We start from the raw sequence: 21,336 nt of genomic DNA, 5'->3' as shown, positions 1-21,336 counted from the left end.
AGCTCCTCCGCTAATGTTAATCTAAGAAAGGGCATTTGCTCAGGGTGAATTGGCCGTTCCGGGAGTCTGACATGTCTCTCTGTCTTTTTTAGCTCGGAATGAGCAGGAGGAACAAGAGGAAAAGCGGGAGATAAAAAGAAGGTTAACACGCAAGGTGAGTGATCATCACGATAACAAGAAATGACTTATCCGTCAGAGCACCTGTTCCAATTCATCCTCCTAACAAGGCTGTGCTCGCCTGCAGAAACGTTCAGATCCACAGCATCGGACCGCAGTAAAATGTGGTAAAACATCCCACCGCAATGGTCAGATAGGAGAATACTAAAAGATCCCTCCGTGTAATTGGAAAGGATACCAATCTATGAACATGTCTTAATGGGTAATGTCATCTGAAATTCAGCTGGATGAATGGGTTCTTATAGCAAGAGGGGCAAAGCGCAAACATTTGTGCATGATGTGGGTGATCAGTGATGCACACCAGGCACAACTACACCCAAGTACACATACCCACAATTCCCAAAGTGAATTCACACATTTTGCAGGAGCTGGTTTTGGTGGGCAATGTTACATAGACAGGCCATCGGTGAATGTGTATCGGGTGAGCCAGGCTCCTGCATATTAATTGATTGTGAATGTATGACTTCATAGAGGAACGACACCTGTCATTAGAAGTGGAGGCCGAAATCACCAGCATGTCCTCTGCAGTGACCACGCTGATGAGTCTAACCAAAGTATTTTCACACTTTGGCCACGAGTTCCTTAGGGCTTGCCAACAGTTGATTGCACCACTCAAACCGATTTCTCTTCTTCCCCTCTGGACAACTCACTGCCGCTCCACCAACCCTATGCCAGCCACCTCTGCTAACCCTACACCCAACCGTCCCATATGATCAGTTGTCTGTTGTTTTTTGGCTGGGTTGCGCTCCATAAATCACATACGTGCATCCACACTTCAGAGCTGCTCCACTATAGTCTAGCTAGAACACAGGGACCAGGCCTTGCAACTATTAACTGTTAGTGAACATGAATGAGGAATAGGGGATTTGGAAATGATAGTGCATCCGTTCAAGAACATGCAATGAGCTACATTTGGCTACCCAATGCCCACATTCACCCATATTTCCTCTCAAATGCGTTAAGTATATATATGATTGTGAATCTACGGTTTGACATTCCCAAATGCCGTATGTACATTTCCCGTTCTTTGCACATTTGTGTAAATCAGAATGAAGTAAACTGTAATCATGCTTGTGTCTCCTCCGTGGGTATCAGGATCAGCCTCCAAGTTTTTTGCTTCTTTTCACTTCAAAAATATTGTAAGATCAGAGTATATTGTTCAATTCAATAAGGTATTTTGCAGAATGGAGCCTCTTTGACCTGATGGCACTGTTGATGTCCATCGTTTGCAGAACTTGCCTACTATGCTTGGTCCAATGTTTTGTTGTTTTATCAAACCACTATTACCGTTTGAATTGTTCTTCTCATGCTCCCACCTACATAAGTTTGGCGCCTCTCATTGGACTTCTCCTGCTTGTTTCACTCATGACATTAACTCCTGAGTTCATAAACAATAACTCGCTTCTCTGAGTTGCAGCCCAGAGAATCTTTGTATCCTGATGATAGTAACGGGGTACCAGCGGTCTTCTTCAGGACTTACCCTATAAAATGTGCTCCCTCCTTGTGTAGAACCTGCTCCATTACTTGGGGAAATTCCTTGTCATATGTGTTCTGTTGATCTTGTCCTGATTATTGCCTACTTTGTCTTCTTGTGTGAGGGTTTTTTGTGACTGCTATGTTCCTTATACAAGATCTTCGCAAACTTCGTATTTGAATCCATGATATCCCTTTAATTTAAGGACCAAAGAGGTAAAAGGGAGCAAAGAATATATTTATTGTCATCAAAATAACAACATTCCCCTCGGATCTTCTCCTTTAGTCTCTTCTTTGTCAGGTGGGCGAACAGGTAAGTAATCAATCAGTCGATTTTGCAATCTTGGAAAGCCTTCTTGACCGACTCCTGGCTCTTCTTGCTCCTTTTACAATGAACTAGCTTACATCCTCATAATAAAAAGACTGTGCAGGGTTGTGGAAAATCTTTCCTTTTTAGGCTGTGGCTCATAGGTGTCACTGATGATATAGTTGAAAACTGTTGGTATGGATAGTGTTAGATGTCAAATGTGTATGTATCACCTTCAATTTAGCAATGTGCCGTTATTTCCTCATTTTGTATGTTTCTGGATTGCGATGTTCTCAATGGTGGACAGTCTGTGCTTGCTTTAGTTGCAGATATGGGCCTCTGCCGAAGTCAATGGCAAGAGTCCCAGATGTCCGACTCTTACCAGAACAGTGTGTTTTACTCTACTCTTTTTTGCTTGAAGCAGGAGCCTGTTTTCTGTTAAATATTTTCATGATTGCTGTTACTTGTAATGGTGCAAGTGTTGTTGCTTTTCTATAGTGAAGGCACTTGACATTTGACAGGCAAGCCCTAGTCTTCACTCTCCAGCAATGGAGTCAATGTCCCATAGTAGCCCTACTCCCAACCTAGCTCAGTTCCGGGTCTGAAATGGTCAGATTTAACAAGACGATCTACTTCATTAAGACAAAGGTTTTTATTCAGGCAGGTTTGTTTGAAGCTTTTAGCGTCAGAATTCCTTTCTTTGAACAGGAAGCTTTCAGCCTTCTGGTCTGTGCCATCTCTGTGCGCAGTTCCTCCAATACTATTTGTGATGATGTCATCTCCTTAGGGAATACGTCAGCCATCATAGGCTATACATTTTTTATTGCTTCAATAAGTTTGTCGAATATCATTTCGATGTTGTGGGCTTAAACCAGAGCCGCATCGGGATTATCTGACCGCTCCAATATGGTAGCCACCTGCATACAAGCAACGATCTGAAATCTATTGAGAACGTACTCTTCATTTTCCTCCCGAAGAGGCGCCAAAGGGAACTCAGTACCGCTGGCAAAGTCACTCCCTAAAAACCTGCCCCCATGCACCGCTGCGCCTATGCTACTAAGAGGATTTCCGGGACACAATTTCATATCCTTGTCCTGCTAGCTCCACTTGTGCTATTGTCTGTGATTCTACCAGTCATTGTCCAATCGGCATGTCCTGGTGTTTGTGCTGTCGGTTCCTCTTTTCATTTATTTCTGTTGTTAGTTTGTATGTCGGTTGGAATATTAATTCAGTAGCAGCCCTACATTCTCCGTTGCCCCAGGTCCTTCGACGGCATTTTCAGGGAGAGTCTGCAGTCTAGTCATTCTCAATATTTACATCATTACTTCTAATGAAATCATCAGTTACTTTAACGTCGCCCCAAAAAACACAAACATGCTGCATTATGCATTAAATCCTGGGTGGACTTGATTGCCGAAGCGGAAATAATTTCCATTTACAATGGAAGTTGCCCTCCCCTACACCCCCTCACAATCTGCCAGAGTGCTGGAATTGGATTGTAAATGAAATAAATCACAAACACGAATGCTGAAACTTAAATGAACAGCGCTGACATTTAGACACAATGAAACATGCTCTGCAAAGGACGTTTGATAACCGCCTGAAGGCCTCCTCATTTGCTGTAGCAAGGGTCGAAATGGCCGTCAACTCTTGGAAACCGAATGCAGTGACTACTTCCCTCAGAGGGACCTTGTGGTGGAGGGGAGGCCTGGAGGGATGTGACGTCGATGTGCAATCTCGTTCTTCAGAAAAACATCTTCAGAAAAACCATTAGATGAATAGCAAAATTATTTGTCAAATGGAAAGCACAACATAACTACGCTATCACAAAGTTACAGGTCAATAACTTGTACAGGTCCTCTTTAAAAATAATATTTATGCATATATAGATATATAAACAAAAGCGTCAGCCCCGTGCAGTCACATAAGAGGTGTCCCAGCCTAGAAAGGCTACAAAAACACCCATGCACAGGTGGGGTACAGTTACCCAAGCACAGCTAACAAGCTGTTATGTTAATATTGCACACAATGTGAGCAGACCAACCAAATCCTCTATTGGTCTGATAAAAACATGGCAGAAGTACATAATGATACCTGTAGGCAGTTGAAAAATCGCCACGCGTTCCACCCGTGACTTGGGCTTCCTCAGGCTACTATACAATGTAACATTTTCGTTTGCTCATATAAATAAAGTTGTGGGGTCTTTCACTTGCCCTTCACCCTATGATGATGTGATGGTTTGTTATTAATGGATCTCAACGGTTTTCTGGGTCCGCCATCTTAGACTAGTGTCTGGTACTATGGGAAACATATAGAAATCCCATGTAGAGAGAGTACAACCCTTCAGGAACTTACATGCTTGTATGCTGTTAAAAATTAATAACTCGCATAGGGTGAATCGTTAGTAAGACTCCACAAAAAATTAAAAACGTGTACAGCGATAAAGCGCCAGTGCCCCACAATCCCATGCACTTGCGCGTTCTCAATGGGCCTAGTAAGATCGTTCTTTTGTACTCCCTGTTCCCCTCCCTTGCCTTGTCGCGCTCTGAAACACTTGTGTACGAGCGCGTTACAAATAAAATATCAATATCAACGTCAATTGTAATGTACATGCAATGGGCCCTTGGATAGATGAATATCTGTTCCAACATCCATTGCCACCATACTGCCTACATCAGTATGCTGGGAGGCAAAGACAACACAGCAGGACAAAACATTCTTTATAATAATCTTAGCTAAATCCTAAAGTGCTAATGCGCTATCAATAGGGAGTATACAGGTAAAAACCAAGTGGCCATATGTAAGCAGTAATCAACCAAACTTTCGAATTAAAGTGATAATATCATCGCAATATAGGCTAATTAGGCCTTAATATAGTGGCACTGTAACCAGGTGATACAGATTACACTCACATAAGCTAGGTAGTCTAGGGATAGGGGGAACCAGAACCAAGAAATGTGCAAAAATGCAAGTGCAAATTAGCAAAACAGTAGGCTCTGACCATCAATAAAGTCATGAATGGAAAGACCTGCATAGGTATATCTCATTTCTAGTGCAAATAACGCAAATGCAATAATGCAAGAAATAAATAGATAGCATGTTTCAAAAAGGAAGATAAAATGCTAATACATACACAAGATAATATCAAACGTCGCATAAAGCATAAGCAAAGTTACTAATCATGAAGGTTCGCTATTGTAAAAAAAGCTCTAGAATAGATGCTACTAAGTAAAAATAAATGTTCAACTTCATAGATGAAAGTGCAAGTACAGGTGTCCAGACATTTCGTCGAAAGACATTTGGTCGACGGAATTTGGTCGAAATCCAAATGGTCGAATTTTTTTTTTATTTATATATATATATTTTTCATGTTTTAGTTTAGGGAAAAAAGGGTTGTTTTTTTTTAAAAAAGGGGGGTTGGGGGGGACCCCCCCAAAAAAAAAAAAAAAGTGAAAATTAAAAAAAAATTCGACCATTTGGTTTTCGACCAAATGGTTTCGACCAAATGTCCTGTCGACCATTTTTTTCGACGAAATGTCTGGTAACCGCAAGTACAAATAAGCATGAATGCAAATTCTACTCCTAGTGCAAAATAATAATCCAATAATGAGCTACAGAGTGATAAAAGTAGCAAAGCTATATGTAACCTTATACAGTGGAAAAAAGCTTTAATTAAGCGAGAGCTAAGTTGAAACTGCAGCACCACAGTAAGGTTAAGGAGATGGTTTTAATACCAATAAATACTTGTATTCAGCATGTATTGGAAGCTGCACCGCCTTAACTCTGAACCCTCCCTCCCGTTGTGCGGGCCATGAGCACGCTGATGCACTGATGACATCACAGATGACATACCTGGAAACTTGAGCACACTATGGCTTTTCCGATGCCATCACTGATGACATCACCTAGGATATCACGAGAAACTACAGGCCATAGTTAAGCATTCTCTTTGTCTATTTCCGCCAGATCACGCGTGTTGGTGATTTGACGTCCGTCCCCTTTTATGCAGCCCCTGGGTCTGCATCAGGGATGTAGAGGGACTATCACCGGTGCTAATTCCACATATACAATAGTTCCTCCATTTTTTGGAAGTAACGGGAAGCGAAGGCCTTCAAGAACTTGCTAAGGATTTTTCCACCACTTTGCGGCCAAAGTCAGAATGTGATGTTGCGGTAAAGCGGCACTAAAGTGATGGTAAATCCGTTGCTACTTATTACTGTAGGCTCATGATTGCTCAGGCATCACCCTATGGACTTCTGACCCTGATGAAGATGTCATTTTCCAGTGTCTCACCCCAGGACACCCCGACTCTCACCCGAACCGGGGAAGTAAATGCACGCTCTCTTCAATTCTGGGCCTGTGTATTTGTTTCTGCTGCTGCTGTCATTTCTGTTTTATGTGACAAAGTGTAAATCCCCCCGAGTCATGAAGGGCCAAGAAAAGATTTAAATGAAAATAATGAAACTGCACTTAAGATTGCAGCCTGGCGGTCAGGGGTATAAACTGAGCAGTTGTATCTTTATTGATTCCCATTACACTCTATGCACCACACAACTCCAGCCAGCACTTTAGTGCACTTTCACTGAAGGCCCTACATCAGGAGCTATCCATTTGACTTCATGCTGCCCAGTGATATTTGCTTTTATTGGCCTCGCCTCAGTGTGAATCTTCGTTCTCTGCCACACATTGATATTTTCAAGTAGAGGGTAGGATAATATTGCAGTACTCTTATTATTTTGGCAACACCATCTCTGCGTAATTCAAATCCTCTGAACAAAGCGTGAAGAGTACAAAACTTATTTCCACAACATATTTTATCACTTCACACCTCATTTTTAAAACTGCCCAATAAGAAAAGAGAGTCAATGAAAACTGAAGAAAATAGCTCTGGTTGACTCTAGTCTTTGAATAGGTCAGGAACTAATGCAGGCAACACAAAGGTCAAATACAGAAAATCGCTATCCGATGGTCTCAGGGTGGCTGGCAGGGCTCAAGTCGAGGGTAGACGTGGGGGGACGGAGTCCAACCACTTTATTCAGAGGGTGGACTCAGTCCACCCTGGCTCAAATGGAATCATTGGATGTTCTCTTTGAATTTACGAATTAAAGCTGACCTCGGGGATCAAAACCAAGTCATCAGATTTGTAGGATAGAGACATTTCACCACTGCACTATATAACCTGATGCAAAATAACAAACAACTAAAGGTGAAATGTCCCATTTTGGTACTGCAAGTCACAGGGAAAACATTTGTATTGGTTCTTGCAGTTTAAAACATGCACACCTTTTAACACTATTAAAAGAAAATATCCTGTCTTGGTTTTGTGTGTGTGTTGATTTTAAGAAAAGCAAATCCCATTTGTCCTCTTCAATTCGGGTAGTTATGCAAAGCCAATTTAATGAAATGTGAATATTTTGCCTTGATGTGCTAATTTCTGACAACATCACCTCCCATTGGGTTTGTTGACGAGTCCCCCCATTTAAATTTTTAGGACTTGACCCCTGGTGGCTGGGGATTTATTGTTTTCAAGTGCCAGTTAAAGGTTACATGCACTGTCAAGGTGTTTTTCTTTTCTGAAGAACCTGTATTTCCGTAAAGATCGCCCCATGTCTTATAAGGGCTTCTCCTCAGTTCTTATCTGAGTTTCTGGAAGATTCCAGAATCTCTGACTGCTCATCTCAGTCAGCTATTTACCAGGCTGAGGGAAAAAAACGGTGAAAGACGGTAGACTGTATTTTTATTGTTTTTAAATAAAGCACAAACCTAGGCAAGAGACAATGAAGTGCCAATATATTTGAACTAATAGACATAACGCTGCAGATGTGGGCTCCATGGGTGGAGCACTCAGACTCATCATCTAACCTAGGAACTCTCTGAACAAGTTCATCATTTCTTTGATATGTCCAATGGCAAAGCTGCACAGCTATGTTATCAGGGGACTCTACAGAGGTGTGTCAGGAACTATTTTTAAGTACCCTTGGCTCACACTTAAGTAGCATGGGCCAGTCTCAAAGCAGGCAGAAGCTCTGGTTTGAAAGGAGGAATAAATCATTCAAAATCATTGCACTTAAAAGACAAAATAGCAAAAGACCCAAACCTATTTAAAGAGTAATGAAAACAATTTAGCTAATGCACAAGTACACGATAAACAGTAAACAGATTTATAAAAAAAACGAAACCTTAAAATAGACGAAAGGAAAAAAATATCAGTTGCATCAAAACATTGCAATTTGGAAAATAAGATCTCCAAAGTCCCTCAGAAAACAATGAGGAAACGTTCTTAAATATAAAAAGTATGAAAAATCCTGAGTGAGTACTAGTGCTCCCTGTGACCCTAGTCTCTCCACAGAGAGTAGTTGGCTTATCCTGTCATTAGCTGTAGCGAAATTGCTATACAGGTTACCTGCTATATTGCTTTCAGTTCAAGTTTTGGATGAAGGAGCTTCCTGAAGTCTTCTAAGGATGCCTGCCAGAGCAATTCCAAATGCAAGACGGTAGATACTTAAAGGAATGGCTCACCCCAAAAAATGTATTGGCCAAAAAGATGGGCAATATTAAAAAAAATATACTGGCACTTTTTTTTTTAAGTCCCTATGTAAAATTGTGAGCAATTGAAGCTCAAAATGTACAAAAGCAAGCACATGGGGGCATCCAGAAATGGATGCCCGCCTGTGCTCGCTTTTGCTTTTGCAGCACTAATGAAGGAAAAGCCAGCCAGCTGTAGTAAACAAAAGCTACCACTGGGTGGCTTTTCCTTCATTGGTGCCGGGACTCGCAGGACGGAGACCAGAGACTACAGGCAGAAAAGCTGCAGCTGCATCTCGGTAAGTGCTAATTTTTAAATAAAAAAAATCGCAGCTTTAAAAACATTGGGCCTCATTACAACCCAGGCGGTAAGTTCCCTACTTTACCACCATGGTGTAAACTCAGTTTACACCATGGTGGATGGCGGATTTACCGCCCCATTCCAAGGTGAGTGGGGCGGTAAATCCCCATTCCCCATTTCCCCTTCCCCATTCCCATTTTTTGCCCATTTTTGCCCCATAGGTCATAATGGGAGTGGGGAAGGCGCTAATTACGGCACCGTAAATTACGGTGCCGTAATTAGCACCAAGGCGGGTTAGCGCCTTGCATTTTAACGCTTGCTAAAAGCAGGCGTTAAAATGGTAATCAGGCGTTAAGGGTTAACGCCTGGGTTGTAATGAGGCTCATTACATAAATACAACATGATTGTGTTTGAAAACGCTGCGGTTTCTTAGAAAGAAAAACAGCAGCGTTATTGAAACGCGTTGTGTTTCTGCCTGCCGTGGCTATCACTTTGGGTTGAGAACCAAAGTGCCCCAAAAGTGAAAGCCAAGACAGGCAGAAACACAACGCAGTCGTGTTTCCATGCCACAGCGTTTCTGCTTACAGCAGCTTTCCCATTTGGGGCTCTCTGGCTCCCCGTGTCCACATTAGCACAGATTTCATTTATGTTATCTCTAAAGATATTGTTCAATTTTCCACATAATTTGGTAGAGGATGCAAAAATGGCCACTTCGATGGTAATAAACACATTCCTCTAAAGCTTCAAAATGGGCTTTTGGTTTGTTCTCTGCAGTTCTGGAACACGTTCACAATAATTGCCGAACATATCCTTGGTTGTTAGGGAAGAATCCAAAGTGGGAGTGAGAGAAGTGACGATTTCCTCCAAGTTCTCATGCAGAATAATTGGCAAATTTCAAGAACAGGTTTTTAAAGATATCATTTGACCCTGGTGAATAATAGATACGGTAGGGAATGTAAATGGAACCAAAAATGATCGAGCCAATCTAATTGAAGCGGAGACAAGCATTCTAAAAGAGAAGGATTTGCACTGATACAATCTAAAAGGTTTCCTCCTTTAGAATAATGAGGTCAAAGCTTGCTAATGTTTAAAAAAAGAGCTAGCCATTGATGCATTAGATCGGTTAGAAGATAATTTAAAATCTGAGAGAAAAATATTAAAAGTGCAGTCACTCATGGCATTGTGTAAAAAAACTAAAAACTCATTACAAAAATGAAAATGTGTGCTTTTGTAAAGCTAAAGAAACTAAAAGATACTCAAATGTAAATAGGTAGACAGGGGTGGACCGGGAGGCCATCAGCAGCCCGGGCAGTCATGGACTCCAGCCCGCGGAAACAATCTTCCACTATTGCTCTGCACACACAGCATTGTGAACGCGTTTGTGCTGCTACAAAATATGAAGACTTCTGCACCCATTGCTAGCATTCTAATGGGACAAATGTTCACAACAACAGAAAAAAATGGTCTGGTCCTGCCTAGACTCCAACACGCTCTTTGCAAAGTTAGCAGAGAGCATATGGTACCTAATGCAGTGAGGGATGAGCCCTGCATGGGAGCATGGGGCGTTTGGATATAGATGACCATGTTTATCCAATGTCCGTAGGAGGGAAATGCTCACCAGGCCTTTAGGTGTGCTAATGGGAGCTTTGCAATTGCCTCCTCTCTGTTGGCACGGCCAGCTTCAGAGGGATGGAGGAGGGCAGCAACCACACACACAGGGAGCCAGCTCTAAACTTACAGCAGAGAAGCCCTCTCGCCTTTGATGGGGTCGGCCCAGCGGGCGATTCCCCGAACTGATAAGTGTCCAAGCTGCCACAAATTACAGCCACCCCTCCTCCTCTTGTCCCGTCCTAGGAATATCCAGAAGGAAAAATGTGATGAAAACAGAAAGAGAAAGCAGCATTAAACAAGTGTATTGTAAAAATAATACATAAAAATGACCGTCTGTGATAATATCATGTTGTCCAATGAATGATCAATTATTGATTGACTGCTTAATATGGCTGACGTAATTATATGAGATTTCCCTGTTTTCTTATACAGGACACGCCCACATGGCACAGGGCATATTTTCATGATAATCACTTGATTGCCCATATTGATTTTTTTGTTTTGTTTTGTTATGAAGCCTTGAGTTTACCAATGGAATAAATTGGGGTACCTCAATAGACATGTGCTGAAAATAAAAAACTGGGGCAATTCTGCAATCCGGCAATCAAAAGGCAAATGCCAGGCTAGAAACAGTGGAACACCTTAACTGATCGCCCTTCACTAGCCGCCCTAGTCCACCTGACTTAGACAAGACATGTGATGTATAACGTGATCGAACCACGTGACCCACCATCAGTCAGATCATCCACTAGACCCCCAGAGTTACCACCAGCACAGGGGCAGCCTCCTTGGATGTTAGAGCGAGGTAGATTTTAAGTCAGATCCTTCACTCCTGGTCATATGATTGCTTTATTGGGGAAACAGAGGTACAGGCAATTTTACTACCTTAGTGCAAAAAAGTTTTTTTCAGTATTCAAGAGACTGATGATGTAATAACTCTTTCGGCTTGAGAAAATCGAAGTGGAAATTCTCACTGTATATATCTGTGTTGTGGTCTCAGGTGTGTTAATTGTGGAAAGATAGTGTGGGTTTGATGGGGTATACAGAATATCAAGTTGGTGAGCACATTTTTGCAGTTTTATCCAGTCTTACACTGCATGAAAAAGTTTGATTGTGCAGCTACACCGGGGAACGGTATATGCTGAGTGCCGGCTGATGTGTACTATGTGGATTATGTATAATTTACAATGCAAGGTTTAGAATATGCAGGGGCCACATTGGGAACATTTTCATCTTTTCGGTCTGACTCTTAAACTGAAAATATTTCTTTTGTAGGAGAAGTTCTGGCAGCGGTCATAAAAACTCTTCATTTAAAGGTAGTTTTCGACATTGAATGGGCACCTCTGACTGCCTGCAGCCCTTCATGGTAAGGGATGCAGGTATCGAGTTAGGAAGGTGGTATCCTTTTTATTGTGTAGTGTTATGTCAAATAGTAGGCACAAGAATATCTCGTAAAACCGGGCAATTGTTTGCCATAATCAACCCTGGCCTGAAATGATTGGTCTGCCAGGAGATCTGGTGGTCGATTTGAAACTGTTCAGGAGAGCATATGATCAGAATTCATTAATTCTTTTGTATTAGAAATCTAAAATAGTTGTCATGCATCTGTTCCCAAGGCCAGTGACAGTGCCCACCCCAGTCATGTATTCTGTTGCAGGGTCCTCATGAGCTACTCAGCGGTCTCATGTACTCTGCTTGGCATTTGAAACTGTCTTGCTCTGTCCCTCCCACCTTGAGCAGAAGATTTCAGTAAGATGTTGAAGTTGTGTCTAGGGGCGTTAAGTATCCAAAACCCTGTTTGATATGGTCACATACAAATAATAATAGTTTTAGAGCTCACATTTTTGAATTGTTTCGATCTTGGAACATATTTCTGAAATTACTTTTAGAAACAAGAGTGTAAGACTTGCTGATCTACCAAAACTGCATGGCTCAATTTCCTTTGATGTTTTAAAAAAACTTGTGATGATAATGACATGTAGGCATTTGTTAATCAGTTTCAAATGTGACTCTTCTGAAACGTGTGCATGGATTGTGTCACCACCAGCTTACAGTCTGTACGGCACCATGTCTTCCTTATCCTGTAAAGACATGGCCGTGCCAGATTTCCCATATTCCTTTGTTTCTTTGACCTGATCCCGGTGCACGGGGAGGGGGGTAATGAATTTACTGCTGGTGGATTGGAATGTTTCAGATGACGTTGTGGTAAATTCCACTGTATCCAATGAGAGACCCCCCCAGTTGCCAGTAGGGCCTCCCTATAGTTGGTTTTTTTGTGCAAACAGTAGACAGTGCCACCATTTTAAACATATTATGCATTTCTAAATGTGTCACATTTTAATGGGATCAATTCTGTTCTATATACATTACGGTTCTTCCAGATCATAAAGTCTAAGATTATGGACTTGAATTTCAGTTTTTACCTTGAGCAATGCTGTGCCTGTCTCACCTGTAAATAGAAGGTCCTGCTCCAAACACATCTTATTTGAGGAGATGCAATGGTCTGCCTGATTCTTGCAGTTTGCCTATTCATTAAGGGCACCTTCTTCTGCGTGTGATGTGTTGGGTGGTGGCTGCTTAGTGTCCCCTATCTTGGTATAGATTGGTTTCAGTTTTCAGAAGAGTTTCAAATGTCTTGATAATTTCTAATAAACAATCGTATTGCCATTATTTAACTTAACACTTGCATAACCGTGCTTTGATTGGCAACACACAGATCCGAGTGATAGAGCGCCTTCACAATAAGGGCAAGACCTATTGAATGATCGGCCACTGATTCTATTGCTCCTTATTACTTATTCATGCATTTGCATGCACATGTACACGCTGCACAGGGCCCGGCACCTATATTAAGTGTCACATTCTTTTCTATCTCCTCCAGATCCACCCTAACACTGGATTCATTACCTTGGTGGACTTGTCAGTCTTCATCCCAGATGTGTTACCCTAGTTTCCTTAGTGCAGTGCATCCTTTTATATGCCCCTATTTCTCCACTGAAGGGTCTTATGTGTCCTTTGAAGCCCCTTCTCACCTCCTTGCACCTTCTCTTGAACCCATTGTTTGCCTATCACGTATGGGCCTTGTTTCTAAGAGTGGCCAGGATCAGGGACTTGCTGGATTGGCCCAGTGGTCTTCCTGGGACATCAAATGACATCCTGTGATGTAATGGTGCATCCAATCATGATGCATGTGTGATTGTAGTGGGAAACCTCTCTGCTAACGAAGGCTTTTCTGTTCTGCATGTGAATGCCTCCAGCTAAGTCAAAGGCCGACGGTTGAGGAGCTCCGTGAGAAGAAGATCCTCATACGCTTCAGCGATTACGTCGAGCTGGCAGATGCTCAGGACTACGACAGGCGGGCCGACAAGCCTTGGACACGACTCACTGCGGCTGATAAAGTAAGTGCCATCCACATATTTGTATCATTTCGCAAAGGGGTGATTGTCTGCAGGGTATTTGTAACTCTTCCGTTCTTTTTAAAGTGATGGTATGACATTGGTGAAGAATGTGTAGCTGTTTTATTTATATATTATAGGGCTTTTCATCTTTGTTTTGACATGGGGAAAGAGCTTTCCATACTTAACCCCAAAATCCCCCTTGCAGCTCTGGTAGGTGTGGAGCATATCCAGTGGCCTGCCCGCAGCCTTGGCCTGGTCTCTTGTTCTACCTTGGGCTGCTGGTTCCTCATCTCTAAGAGCCTGGACCCGCCAACCCCACCTCCTTGGGTGGGTTTTAGCCATCTCATTATCCCAGCTCTTCAGTTCTCTATCTGATCACCCTGACCTGTGCACTACTGGGACAAAGATTGGGCGCCACATAGGAGTGGTGCAGGGGCTTCTCTACTACCCCTGAGCTATCGCGTGGCATCCCACCCCCCCGCCACCTGCCCTTCTTCAGGACCGCATTCTGACTAGCGAGATTACCAACTCTGTGTGCCTAAGAGCCAACTTCCACATCTTTCTCTGTGTAGAGAGTGTCTCTCTTTTTCCTGCCCTTTGGTAGTAGACCTGTGTGGACCGCTATATTAATGTCCTCCGCCTTTGGCTGGCTGGACTGTGGCGTGCCCCCCTGCCATGTTGCTGCCTCTCCCCGGTGCCATCTAGGCCACAGCAAGTCTCTGCAGGTGCAGCAGCTTTTCTTTTAGCCCCTATTGCCCAGTAACAGGCACCAGAATATTCTAGATCTGTGAATGCCGGCCACCTGTGAGCCACTGCTACGCACCCTGCTGCACCTCCATTCACAATCCAGGATTCAGAGAGTCTGAGATCAAACTCCTGTTGTGAGCCTATCACGCCTGCTGCTTCTCTCCTTCATTCTGTGAACGGAGGATAGCACAGGGGCAACACGCTGGTCTTGGAAGCAGACCACGCAGAGCAACAGAGGTTGGAAACCCGGATTCGCACTTAGAAACCAACCCAGGTGTGGTATTAGGCGCATTATAAATAAACAATAACAGATCAATTAGAAATAAAATTAGACAGGTGCTGCTGCAAGACCCCGCTGCTGCTCCACCGTTCCACTGAAAGACGTATAAAATACCTACGTAACTATGCCTCCTTTTCCACTCTCCTCATGAATCTTGGGGGTACCTCTGTTCTGGTGTTCTCCCATTGAACTCCCACTCACCCCTTCTCATCTTTCCTTTGTAGATAACAGTGGTCTTCAAATGTAGTTTTCCTTTGCGTGGGCTTTTCCTAGACGTCCCTCTCGCCGCACCGGATTTTTGTATTTCTATTAATACGACATGCTTTTTTGAATTGCAGGCAGCCATTCGAAAAGAGCTGAACGAGTTTAAAAGTACAGAAATGGAAGTTCATGAACTTAGTAGGCATCTAACGAGGTAAGTGTGCACGGTTTCATTTCGCCGTTTCATTTTAATTACCGTTCACACGTCTTGCTCGCAGGTGGCCAACTACGAAGGACATGCCAACATGCTCTTTCTACAAGAAGGAGGCCATTTATATTTTATGTAGGATCCCACAAAGGGGCTCCCGGAAGAGTGTTTAGAGGTCAATATATTGAAAAGAGTGCGCTTGTTGCGCTGCTTTGTGAGTATTTTGAAATGAAGAAATGCGGCACCTGCATGCCTTTTGCAGCACTTGGCCTGGCTCTAAAGTCATGGGCGTATTATGTTCCGATTACTTTTCCTCAAACACCATATTGTATTTCTGTTTTAATCCGGGAAAGCAAATTTCTTGACACACAGAGAAGGTATTTTCAAAAGGAAGTCTGGCTCTGTGTGTGACTGCATTGTTGTGTCTTTGTTTACATGGTACAGGAAGCGAGGCACATGCCACCTCTGACGACCTTTCGAATTAATTAGGCAACATTTTCCACATATTAAATAAAACCTGTGTGTAAAATAAAATTAAAAAAAAACTTCAAACCTCTCTGAGGTATAGTGGAGGCAATTTTTGAAGATCTACCTAAAAAAAGGCAGGTTTCATTTTTGAAAATTGACACCACTGTCGCATGTTAAGCTGTCAATCACTCATAAAGGACATCATGCTTCCTCTGGGAATCACTCCGTGTTAAAACGAGAAGCGCTTCACTAACATGCACATGGATTCATTCCCAACCACTTGCACTGCGCCTTGCCATTCCAGGACCTCCTTGCGGGGTGCAATGTGCTGGCATCTTGAACAAATCTAGCCCCTGGTTTGATGAAGAATGGGCACGGCGCGCAGCTCTGGTGGCACAGGCCAGTAGTAGAAGGCAAGAGGCAGGAAAGTGCAGGCATCAGGTTGTGCAATGGACCAAGTGAAGGTCAAAAGGGGAGACAAGTCGGGAAATGGAGCCATGGACTAAGCAAAGACTCCTGAGTTGAACTAGGACCTAGGTGTATACGGGGGTTGCACCTGGCATACCCTTCACTCTCACTGCCATGCAACATATTCTGCGGGCCCCTAGATACCAGCAGCTGGTATCTGTGTCTGGACCTTCAGGCCAAATAACGATCATAGTCACAACCGTCACCCCTCTACGGGCATAGCGGCAAATGGACAGGGGACGGAAACGAGGATGTCCTCGGTAACCAGAGCAAACCTATGTGCAAAGTGATGCCTGTGGGCACTGGTGAGCACAGTTTAGGGCACTTGCCAGACACTAAAAGCCAAAAGGAAAACGAAGCTAACTAGACAAGAGGAACCCACTATACACCTAGCACCAGGGACATTAACTAGTAACACACAGAGCTCTAGGTGAAACAAACCCCAAATGTTAACAATAGCAAGCTCACAACTGAATACATCAGCATGTATATTAAACAATACCACTGTGGCACACAGACTGTGGGACGCTGGGCATACGTAAGAGTAACATTTTAATACAGCGCATAAGTAAAAACAGTCATAACATATAGTTCAGATCACCAATGTCTGAAAAACTAAAAAAACACCACTAGATACAAAAAAACACATGAAGGAAAAAACAACTAAAAGCAATACAGCAATCCTGAATGTCTAGAGGCCCGACCGTTGGGAACTACTTGATAGTTTTGCTTTGGATTGCTGTATTGTTTTTAAGGTTTTCCTTATGTGTTTTTTTGTAGGTGGATTTTTTGATTGTTCACACATTGGTGATATGAACTATATGTTATGAATTTTTTTTTTGTCTGGATTAAAATGTGATAGCTACTCCTATGTCCTACAGTCTGTGTGCCCCAGTGGCATTCTTTCAGAAATATGCTGATTTATTCAGTTCAGTCCGAGAGATATATACTCGCGACTGTGTTATTATTTAATTCTAGAGTACCACTCCTTTTGTTAAAGGAAAAGGAAGGCAGAAGGCAGCACAGGCAACGTGCAGCACTAGACACCCAGGCATGTGGACGAGCCAGCAGCAAGCACCCAGTTGCGTTGAGTTAGGCAGAGACTTGTGAAATCACCAGTAGTCACCCAACTCGAATAAGGCCTGTTTCTTGGTCCCATTTTTGCTTGTTAATATTTTTCATCAGATCAGGAGGGAGGGGCCAGGTGCTTCTTCACCCACAGTAGCATGAACAGTCTATACTCAAGGTCAGCTCAGTGACAGGTGCTCCTCAAGCGTGGCACCTCCAGCACGTCTGGTGATGGAGGTGGCATATGCATGTCTGCGTGGCCCACAAGAATCAGACAGTTCCAGAATCCAGTTGATCCAACTAAATATACAGTATAGAACCTACTTGACCCCGATAGGACTCGGCGATGCAAATGCTGAGATTCTTCTGTCATGCTGAGGGTCAGACAATATTAGGACAATGTCCAATCTTTATGGAAAATGGGAGTGTCCAGTAGTGCACTGGAGCAAGATATGCACTAAGCATACGTGTTTTAAAAACTAAGAAGCATGCGCCGGAGGTGTGTCTGCTGGCCCTGATCCCTTGTGGAGAAAGAAAGCAGCACATCCCCAACTCTGTGCGGTTGGTACAGTTACATCCCAGAAGGCCCTTGGCGACATCCAGGAGGAATGTGAAAGGCACTTCTATGTTGGCTTCTCCCAGAGGCGCAACCACATGGACACTCGCGGGTCGGGGATTATAAGAACATTGAAATTGATGGGTGAGGCTGCTATCAAATGGGGAACACTTGAAGACAAAACAACTGTATCCACCCGACACATACTCCCAGGAAGTAACCTGGGTGATACCAAATGTCGATGGAAGTCAACAGACACGCAGTCATTGTAACTACTAAATTTGTCGGGCTGCCAGATACCATGCATGGAGTTGAGATGACTAATGGTCTAAGCCTGACATTAATGTGTCAAAGGAATTGTATTAACAAGGGAATAAAATGGAAATGGAAATTGTAATACCACATTGTGTGATTGCGTAGGAGCTATACTTGAGCATCTGGCATCTCAGTGGACCAATCTTATGTGAAGAAAATGTTAATAAAGACATTTTTCAAAAAAGGATCCAGGCAGCAGAGCACATTGGATGCGTGTATACGATTGGGTTGTACAACGCCAGCTCCGAGAACCAGTAGCTATCCACTTTCACAAGGTCTCAGGGGAGTGGCAGCCTTTGGAGATCACAAGGTTGTATTGTTATTGGTGCTGTTGTCCCAGGACACGGCAACCGATATACCCATCATTCCAGGAATGCCAGTGCATTCAAGTAGGGTCTTCAGCATGCGCTGTTGTGATATTGGCAAACCCCTGGCCAGTCTTTAGGAATCACCTGCCCGAGGAGAGTGGACATCTGAGCTGTTCACCCTGCCCTTGGATTGAGGACTGCCTTTGCAGCAATGCAGGAATTCTGGGTTTCGTTAGATACTACGTCTACTGACGCTCTGAAGTGCTGGACAAAACTCCATAAATAAATGGGCTATCACAAAGAGTGACCAATTTCTATTTGCACATCATTTCTTTTTAAAAGGAGAGAGATTGGGGTCTTCAAGCTTTCAATATCTGGGCATATCATTGGTACTATGGCATTGGTTTCCATCGTTATCCCTCTGAGCGGATATCATTGCCCATATCCTTTTCCACAAATGTTGCCGTCCACATGCTTTAGCTGGAGCCCCTGGAACTAGCCATTAGTTTTGGCTAGAGGCAGAAAGCATGTTGACATTGCACCTTTCGGTGCAAAGATGATGACAAAGCACTAAGGGGAATTCCCCAAGGCCACACTACCAAAGTCACTGTGGCCCCATGCATGGAAGAAGACCTGTCGGGCAGATGAATCAGTCCCTCATTGGCAAAGCGTAACAGTACCACCCTCAACCATGCTTAGCCAAAGGATGCGGACAACCAACTGCAGAGCAGTTAAACTGATACTCACAAGGAAAGTGAGGCTGCACCCATGTGCCTGTCCACACCCCCACTTAGATAAAATAAATTAGGCAGCCAAAAAGAAAAATGGGATTCCATCTTCCACAGACATAGAAATGCAGCAACAGAGCTAAGGGCATGACTGCTGCTTTTGGCCATTGGAAATAGTGATAATTCTATATTCCACAGGTACATTATTTTATTTTATTAAAACCTTTAGCAAGAAGAACTCCTTTGGAGTGTGGACGTGGACAGGAATTTTAATGTTTGTGGGCATTTTAAAAGTTGAAATTAATTTAAGGCGTCCGTTTAGAAAAATCCAATATTTATTTGTCTTTGTGATGGGCCATAATTGGTACTTTTCTTCCCATAACTGCATGTTTACATCAAGTCTCTCCAGAAAAAGAAATGAGAGAGATGGCTAGGGATAACCTATACAAAACTGAGAGAACTTCAGCAGACATTAAAGTCATGTGCCACTGCATGTGTGTTTTCAACCATTAAGTTTGATCAAGTTAAAAACTTACATTACGTTTAAATGTTAAAATGTTAAATGTTAAAGGTATTTGTACCGCGCACCGTCACCAACGGAGTTGGTCCCCAGGCGCTCTGGCGGATCTGCAAATGAGAAGGTGGGATGGGTTAGTAGGTGAAGCGGGAGTAGGATAGTGAGAGGAGTGGTGTTCTGTTGGCAGCTTCAACTCGGTATACACCGGGGGCTGAGCTTCGGTGCGAGTATTGGATCGATGTCAGTCCTCGTGTGCTGTTGGTGTTGCTTATGTGTTGTTGCGGTTTTGTGAAGTGCGTGCGGGATGTTGTGCGAGAGATGGTTGTGTGAGATTTTGATTGAGATAAGTCTGCAGAAATGCTGAGTTTTTGTTAGTTGTATGATGGTTAATAGAAGTTCAGAAATCTCTCTGAGTGTGGCACTCGCCAATCCTCCCAATTTCATCGGGGTGGGCAAAAGACTACGCCTGGAAGGGTTTTGGTTTGTGTGGGGCGCTCCCTGTGCTGTTCTAACGCGCTTTGTAAGTGTTATGATTGCTCCTCGCCGTTCTATTCTAGTCGGCTCTGTAGGTGTTCTAATGCCGACCGATTGATTAATGTGGGTTGGGTGTCTATTCTCCTCCTTGGTGCTGGGCTTGGGTGGCAGACTCCTCTCAAACTTTCCATCTAAATGCATCTGCCGGTTTGGATATGGTACGTCCGGGGGGAGTGGGTGAGTCATTTAGGGCTTTCGTCTGGGTCTGAGTATGTGATCAGTTTCTGGAGGCCTCCTTTGCAGCTATTTCCCATGATATCTTATGGTCTGTCCAGTGGTCGGTTCTTTGGGTTCAGTGTTTGTCAATTTGAGAGTGGCCGATGGGCTGGCCATTCTAGTGCGTCGCTGTTGTGGTTAAGCTGTGGAGAGCCATGATTGGAGGAGTTTTCTGAATGCGAGGTGGTTTGTTGTGTTCAGTGTATTCTTAGGTAGGTCATTCCAGGTTTTCGGTGCCTGGTGAGAGAAAGAGGATCCTCCAAGTTTTCTTCTGTTATAGGGTTTTGGTTCCAGGCGGATGTCGGTGCTTGATCTCAGTGTTCTTGTCGGTTGATGTAGGCGTAGTTTATCGCTTAGGAATTCTGCGCCTTCTTTGTGTATTGCTCTGTGCGTGATGCACATGGACTTGAACTTTATTCGCTGTTTTAATGGTAGCCAGTGTAGTATTTTTTGCGCAGGTGTGATGTGTTCTCTTCTTGGTACCTTGAGGAGGAGTCTGGCTGCTGCATTTTGTATGCGTTGTAGTTTTTTTAGAAGTCGTTCGGGCATGCCCAGGTATAGGCTATTGGCGTAGTCTACTCTGGACATGATCAGAGCGATGATGGTAAGTGTTTTGTTGGCGAACGACAGGAACGGTAGGATCCTTTTTGCTGCTCGCAGGAGGAAGAAACATTTCTTGAGTATAGCATTTACTTATGGCTCTAGAGTGAGGTTGTTATCCATCAGGACCCCTAGGGTTTTTTCAGTTGATGATGGTGCTGGTGTGGTGCCGAGCTCTCTTGGCCAGGGGATGTAGCTGATGTCTCCTTCCTTTTTTGAAACAATCATTATCTCTGTTTTGCCAGGGTTGATTTTGAGTGGTTGAGGTTCATCCAGTTGAATATCTCACGAAGGCAATTCTCTAGTGTAGTGTTTTCTTCTCAGGTGTCT

The 21,336-nt window shown here is 43.4% G+C and overlaps 1 protein-coding gene across 6 annotated transcripts in view; it reads left to right on the top strand.

Annotated features, from left to right (window-relative positions):
• Positions 1–21,336, top strand: part of PHACTR1 (phosphatase and actin regulator 1) — a 1,343,031-nt gene that overhangs the window by 1,306,960 nt on the left and 14,735 nt on the right. For 5 of the 6 annotated variants that reach the window (XM_069620495.1, XM_069620496.1, XM_069620494.1 and 2 more), the window contains 3 exons: positions 93–154; positions 13,652–13,792; positions 15,158–15,234. In XM_069620495.1, the coding sequence (XP_069476596.1) occupies positions 93–154; positions 13,652–13,792; positions 15,158–15,234 (280 nt within the window). Of the gene's footprint in view, positions 1–92; positions 155–13,651; positions 13,793–15,157; positions 15,239–21,336 lie in introns of those variants that run through there. The other variant, XM_069620499.1, reaches the window with a different exon arrangement.

The sequence above is a fragment of the Ambystoma mexicanum genome, chromosome 5q (assembly GCF_040938575.1).
Source record: "Ambystoma mexicanum isolate Mex_15411 chromosome 5q, UKY_AmexF1_1, whole genome shotgun sequence".
NCBI classification, from domain to species: Eukaryota; Metazoa; Chordata; class Amphibia; order Caudata; family Ambystomatidae; genus Ambystoma; species Ambystoma mexicanum.
This window is presented reverse-complemented; position numbering and strand designations above follow the sequence as displayed.